The sequence below is a fragment of the Dermacentor variabilis genome, chromosome 11 (assembly GCF_050947875.1).
Source record: "Dermacentor variabilis isolate Ectoservices chromosome 11, ASM5094787v1, whole genome shotgun sequence".
NCBI classification, from domain to species: Eukaryota; Metazoa; Arthropoda; class Arachnida; order Ixodida; family Ixodidae; genus Dermacentor; species Dermacentor variabilis.
In genome coordinates this window covers 12,867,753-12,874,890 of record NC_134578.1, presented here as the reverse complement: position 1 = coordinate 12,874,890, position 7,138 = coordinate 12,867,753, and the positions used below count along the sequence as shown (strand labels likewise).

The 7,138-nt window shown below is 45.2% G+C and overlaps 1 protein-coding gene across 1 annotated transcript; it reads right to left on the bottom strand.

Annotated features, from left to right (window-relative positions):
- Positions 1-465: 465 nt before the first annotated feature.
- LOC142563666 (juvenile hormone acid O-methyltransferase-like) lies at positions 466-4,687 on the bottom strand. The gene is made up of 4 exons (XM_075674254.1): positions 4,646-4,687; positions 3,891-4,483; positions 2,366-2,525; positions 466-746 (listed from the first exon to the last, which is right to left on the bottom strand). Exons 2-4 carry the CDS (start codon positions 4,398-4,400, stop codon positions 556-558), a joined length of 861 nt encoding a protein of 286 aa, XP_075530369.1. The 5' UTR covers positions 4,401-4,483; positions 4,646-4,687; the 3' UTR covers positions 466-555.
- Positions 4,688-7,138: the final 2,451 nt, after the last annotated feature.

Below are 7,138 nucleotides of genomic sequence, written 5' to 3'. Positions count from 1 at the left end.
CGTGCTTGAGTATCATCATCGAGTCATTTATGATAGCTCGCAGTCAGACGGATCGAATCAAGTGGACGAGGGTAACTAGCAATGTGGCTGAGCTAATTGAGCATTTAAGGCTATGTTAAATTTATATACGTAGGTAGATAGGACACATGCACCGCGCTGTGCGTGTGCGCCCCCCCCCCCCGCCTCCCGACGAAGGAGTGAGGGTGACTTCAATATGTATGTAGGCTTAATTGTAATAAACCATCCTGTTTGGATATTATTTGATGCGACTAAGTTCGTGTGTACGTGTGGTAATCCTTCATCGTGAGCCGGTTACACAATACTCAATACAACCGCCGACAGCGTAGCCAACCAACGGAGGAGCTCTAATCAATCCACAATGCTGCGTTGAATTCGAAATTTTCTGAGGGGAAAAATTGGATGACTGAAAAAGTGAAAGCAAGTTCGTACAATGCTGCAATAAATGTATGCTTTATTAAAACTTTTATTAAAGGCATAAGTGTAAAATGATTGCTAAATGTGTGCACATCGTAACAGTAGCGGTGCAACGCTCCTCTATTTAGGTTCGCAACATTCAACGTTCTGGCTCTTCGACTTCGAGGCTTTGATGGTGTACATGCGGAAACGTGATGAGTCCGTCTGGGGGCCATGAAGTTCTCGCACGATTGCTGTGACGTCAGCGCGCAACTGATCCCGCTCGTCGTCAGAAACCAGCTGCCTGATCGGAAGGATACTCATATGAAGTCCTGCGAGAACAGTCCGCATAACTCATAATTTCGAACTAAGAAGGTAAAAAGCGTGCAAAACTTGTTCTCGGGCTTGCCGGTTCATACCTCAAGCAATACCTTAGTGTTAGCATGACACAAAAAGGTGGCTGTTAGAACGCTACAATCCCGACTTGGTTATCGCATACGCTTTATGCTTAACATGGAGTGTCAAAGAAAAAAGAAGAGAGAGAAAAAAGGAAAAGAGCACAGCAGAAGGCCACTTTCCAGAGGGCTCTCATATTGGACCCAAGTATTGCACGTCCGTCTGGCCAAAGGATGGCAGGGAGATCAGTGCGCGTCTGCTGCTGCTGCTGCATGCAACTTCCTTGTGTCTTCACATCATGGAAAATGTGTTCTGCGGGTGCCCGCGAGGTGGGCCAAGGTTCAGGAAACAAAGAAGTTGTGATCCATCCGCCTTGTAGCAAGAAGCCGCGATGGGAACTCATAAGGACTTCTCAGAAAAAAGAAGATTCGTCTAACTAGCCAGCTAACCAGGCAGCTGGTGGATAACATAGCGAAGCCGAATTCGTCGGCTACTCGAAACACTGAAAATGGTAAGCCAGTTCTGCAAGTTTTCTTTGTAGGTTGATGCTACAAGTGGCTGGATAGCAATTTGTTTCTAGGCTTCTGATTGCAGGGTACCATCTTAACGTTATGCATGTACTTTCAGTAATCCCGCAGGTGGCATTGTATTTCTTCAAAGCTTTCCAGGCATACAGGGGGTTAAACAATTTTTTCTAGGCACCTCTATCCATAGTTACAGTAATTAATAACTAATCTGTACTATTGCTTTCAGTGCTCCCCCTGCCAGCTAAATTGTAATTTCTTTTTGCGTGAAGTAGGATGACCTGTGGTGCGGTAAACGCATTGAATTAACAATCAAGTATTTCGTGCAGCTTTAGCTCGAGCGAACTAAAATTTCCCCATTACAATAAATGTAAAACGCAAATATGGCGTTCTGAGAAAAAATCTGGATCAAATTGAGTGACATTTCTTGCATTTAAGAGAGAAACCTAAGTTCTAATGACCCTCGCAAGCGGAATCTTGATTTAGGGCCTGGAATTATTTGCCAATATTATGGAACTTCTGCATGTTTCAAAAACACAACGAAGTTCTGTAAATTGAATCTTTCGCAGTATCTAAAATGGTAAATCTAACATGAATTTTCAAATTACATGATATCATTGTAATGTTTACGAGGGTTTTAAAAACGTGCTTCTCGAAAATTAATGGTACACTTCAAAATAGTGTACTATAGAACAGTTTTGTCTGATTTAGGTGCATTATTATGTGCAATTCAGAAAATTGCGAGGTTTTTTTTATTGCTGACTGTCTTGACAACTTCAAAATTTTGCAAATATTTCGTTTTCTAACATTTTTTTGTAACGAAATTGATGGAGGAAGTCAGAAAGTCAGCTTCTTAAGTGTCACTGTACTTTAACTTTTTCTATTTATTGCTAGTAACTTCTCAGTCGGCGCAGTGTTTGCCAACGTAAACTGTTCCTCCATTTCCTACTCAATACTCAATAGGTTCTTTAGGAGTATATCTTATTACACCAACATTTAACACTATCATCAGAGCTAAGAGTGTGACTCACCGATTATGTCCTCCTCGGTCCATCCATCGAAGGTCGCCATCCTCGGGATAACGAAAATACTGGGCGTAAGTCCCGCGTCGTTCAGCAGAGAGCGCATGTAATCAATCTGCTCTTGTTTTTCCGCCATGTCTTCGCAAGGAGCGATGTACGCCAGGAGTCTCTGCGCAAGCGTCAAGAGGCATCGAATGATGATCGAACCCGAAAACGCCTTTGGACGTTTCGGTCATTCAAAGAGACAACTGAAAGTCCCATGAATCGTGAGATAGAAGGCCAGCCAACGCCAAACCATCGCAGCCGGTGCACTCGATCGTTTCGGGTTACGTTGAAAAAAATGCTTGGCTTAGAATTCCGGTTTTCAGCAATATTCTTTTACATCTTCAGAAAATGCATTCGAAATTCTCTGAAGGTGAGGAGCCTGCAAGAACAGCTGATTACCCCCCCCCCCCCTTGAAAGATGTCACTGCTTGCAATACCTACTCTTTCCCTACACGCCTTTGCGATGTAATGGAGTGTTTATTTGATGCATGTATGACATGTAGTTGTATTTTTAAAGTTTATTTGAGACGCACCATACTCATACATACGAGTCTCAGGAGATGCGGCATACGGCATCACTTTGCCTGACTGGGCTGCATCAGCCACATTTCACACTGTTCTCGGTGAAGGCTGAAAAGTCTGTACTAAATAGAAAATTCCAAATGTGGGTGAAATACACTTACAAACCCAGAAAATAGCGAGGCTGAAGTGCCTACGGAGTGCAATATATAATATTGTTACAGACAGCCGTGTCTTCTCTCACACGATCAAAATAAACCGACCGTATGTGAAATTGATGGGAACTACCCTTGAGTGCATCACAATATTCATTTTTCAGTAAACTATTATGACTACCTTTGTAATTCTATGTGTCGTGACGTACAGTGGGCTTGTTGGAACTTTCTGCAAACTGTGCCAGGACGTTTCCAGATTACGTACGCTCACTACTGTGTTGGCGTGTCCGAAACCATTTATATCTAGTCAAAAGGGCCAATTCACGAGTCTTACAATTGTACAACTTTTCCGAATCAAAACAACTAAAAACTGCTTTAAGTTAAACTGTTACATGGGGGCACTCGGGTCTAACAACACGCATATTTAACTACCTGTTTTACTGCTTGTCTTCCACTTCAAATGTTGCCTGGCTGTTACTTTCACACGTTTCAAGTCTTTTAATTCTTAGCTTACGCATATTGTGTTACGAGTCCTTGCATTTCCGTTCTCTACATTTATTAATGCGAATACACGAATGTGTGTGCCATATGTTTCCAGTCTGAATTGACCGTGGGCCTTAACTAGGTCTCGCTAATGGCCCAGTACGTTTGTGGTATAGATTTATTGCAGAGGAAGGGGTCTAGACACCCCCACCATCGTAAAGGCACTATTTTACAATGAATGTGCACCAACTATTGCCCCTCTCCACTCACTCGCAGTTTCATGCCTTGAAATTTTGAATGAAATGTCTGTAAAGAGAAGGGCAAAGACTAACCTCCGAATACTTTGCCCAGCGGTCCATCTTGGCGAGCAATTTCCAGCCCGCGGTGGCCGGGTTGGACGCCGGAAAGAGCAGCAGGCACTCTCCTTCGGGCTTCAAGAGCCTGGCAATGTTCTTCAGCGCGGCGTCCTGGTTCTTGACCCAGTGCAGGCAATAGAAGGAGTAGATCCTGTGGAACGGGCCGTTGATAGCCAGGAAGTTGGTCACGTCTGCGGAGATATCGAGTTGCTGGTAGTGGATCTTCGCGTGGTCCGAGTGTCGCATGGCGTACTTTATCATGTCCAGAGACCAATCCGTGCCCACGATCCTTCGACAGGGCAGGCAGCGGGGTAGCAAGCAGTCGCGAGTGAAATCCCCGGTGCCGCAGCCGACGTCGAGAAACTGCATTTTCTCATGGCAGTCTTGCAGGAATGTTGGCTGGCAGAAGTCCAGCACGAAATTGCTGTCCTTCCTTTGAAGCCTATTGTTGAGGGCATACTGGTCGGCCTGGAAGCGAGGAGACATCCCGGCGTCGGCCTCCTTGATTCTGTCCTGGAGTGCCGTTAGAGATTCCAAAACGGGCACCTTCGAAGAACCGGCACGTTTCGCTGCAAACGAGAAATTCGGCGAAATTTCTATAGATGGAAGCCCTTCTTGTCTTCAGTCTCATCATTATGGTTTGCTCTGAGTGATGATTGACATTTCACGGCACAAAACAAAGTGTTTCGTTGTATGATAGGTTATTTTGTTGGAAAATTGGAGCTGCTTACCTCCGGCGATGGACGATAACCCGGCGCTGACGCAGGAGGCGCCTTCATGTGCGCGTGCTTGTTTCAGCCATCTCTTATTACCTGTTCACGGTTGATTCTAACCCTGTTGCATGCTGTCGACCAGAGTGGACAAATGTCACCGATTTTTAGAGCAAGTGCAGTGTTTCAGTATCAAGTTCAGGGAACAACAAGTTTTCAATAGCTGCCCTGGAATGTGCTCCAAACCACCACCTTACCCCAACTCTGCTTCAAAGTTAGCGCCCTGTTGTTGTCGCGGGTAGGCCAGGCGCGTCCGCACTTTTTTACTTGATAACGCATAACATTGCGGCTTCATACGTAGCATTGTTTACACGGGACAAAAAAAAAAGCCTTTGGAGGCAGGACCTGTAAATATTGTGGTACAGTCATGCAAAATTATTTTTGCGCAACCCATTTTCTAAAATCTCCACTGTAGTCGACACCATCCACGACAAAACTTGTGTGGAAGCATTTTCAACGTAGTGTAGTCCACACTATTTTCCCTTTCAAGTGGTTTCTTTTTGTTATTTGTTTTATATATTCATATAACGCCACTTTGGGGATATTATTCAGCGAGCTGAAAACTATAATGGCCAGGAACAAACACAGGGCATATGGAACCCTTTCCTCCTTTTACTTGATTTTCTGCATGTGAGTGTAGTGGCGTAAAGCGACGCACGACAACAATCACCTGACCCCGCCCCCCTCCCCCAAATACTTTCCTGGCTACGTCACTGTAAGGTAGTGTACTTGCGCATTACCGGAAAAATGACTTTTTCATATTCTGTAATGCACAGTAACGTGCTCCGCACCTAAACTTTCGTATTCAGGCTTACGTTTGTCAAAGTGGTGGCGGGAACTTTCCCAGTTGGAGCAAAAAAAGAAACCTTTCAGCACATACACTCACTGGAACTGGTGTGCATGTTTTCTACTGTAGTGGACATTCTGTACCTTGTGAAATAAAGATTTAAAAGCACAGAAAAAATTTCCTTGACTTTTCTCTGGACGCGCACTTATAGAAAAGTAAAGGTAAGCACAGTTTGCGAGCATAATCTTTCTTCATGTAACAAAGGGTTAACGTCTCGGGGCAACACGAAGTCCATGACGGATACCTGTTTTAATTCGACCAGCTCGACATCTAGCGAATACGTTTGTTGTGCTCGAGAACGCTGCGTTATTGGCAACGGCTGACAGAAAGCACCAATTTGACGGTTATCGATCACAAGAAAACGGGCAGGTCGATGGCGCGAAAAGGCCACGTGCGTTTACACAACCGCGCATACGGCATGTCCGTGTAGTAAGCGCGTCGAGCGCGCTTACCGACACACCTCTTACTCGGAAGCTATATATATTTCCCACGTGACGCCACTACGCAGCGTGTCACCATGCGAGCACCCAAACATGGCGGCCAACATGACGTCAGCGCACCCTATCCCACTCCGTGCTCTACTCCATGTGCGCTGTTTTGCTCGTTGACGGTCATCGCTTTTCTCCGGACGATACTATTTTCGATTTGTCACTGGTGACAAGATGCATCTGTCGTGTTCATGCATACATCGCTCTTCAAAAAATGACACCCTTTGCTTTTAAGAGCGAGTCTTGCTTGCACAGCTTTTCAACGTCTTACAAGCGCCTTAAGATAGAGGCTATAGTGACATCAGTGCAAGTCATCGATATCATTAGGAGACGCTGGCGCATATACGGGAGACCACAAACAATGGAAGCGTACAAAATTCTCAGTATTAACTCATAAAGTCTGATGCTGGGAATTTGTTTAAAGAAATATAGTTATGACATTAGGAAAAATAAGAACAAGTGCTTGGTGTCACGGGCCACCGCTTCGTTTCAAAGGGGACGCTCATTGAGGCCATCAATTCATCCATTCATGCACCCAAGCTCGCCGCTCCACTGTTATAGACAAGCATGATTGACACTGTACAGCACCTGCAATTTTCGCCTAGAGCGACGAAGCGCTGTGATGGTGAAGAAAGAAATGCATATTTGAGGGCCGAATTATTCTTGGAGTGATAGTGCCTGAGCTCAAGAGCCGAAAATGCAGCATGAACCTATTATCACGCCCTGAACACTTTCCATTTTTCTCTCTTCGACGCTTTCTTTTCCTTACAGCACGAGGCTACGATGCTCTTGAGAGCCATGACGGAGCCTTTTCGCGCGACGCCCACGCTAAGTGCAATACGTAGATTCAACCCGGTGGCGAGCCCGAGCTTGAACCACCACTCTGCGTCGCACAACCTGCGCATTCAACCCAGAGGGGTCAGGTTAGGATGCTTACGAGCTACGTGCATGCAACGCAGTCTAGTACACCTGTGCGCACTGTTCTAAACACGAAGTTCGCGATCAATCAGATAAACGATTCGCAGCGACGCAGTTTTAGGGAATTATTTTAATATTGCACACAGATACTGCCACCAAGCGTGAGCAAGACATAGCGGGGAAAGGTACAACAAAAACACG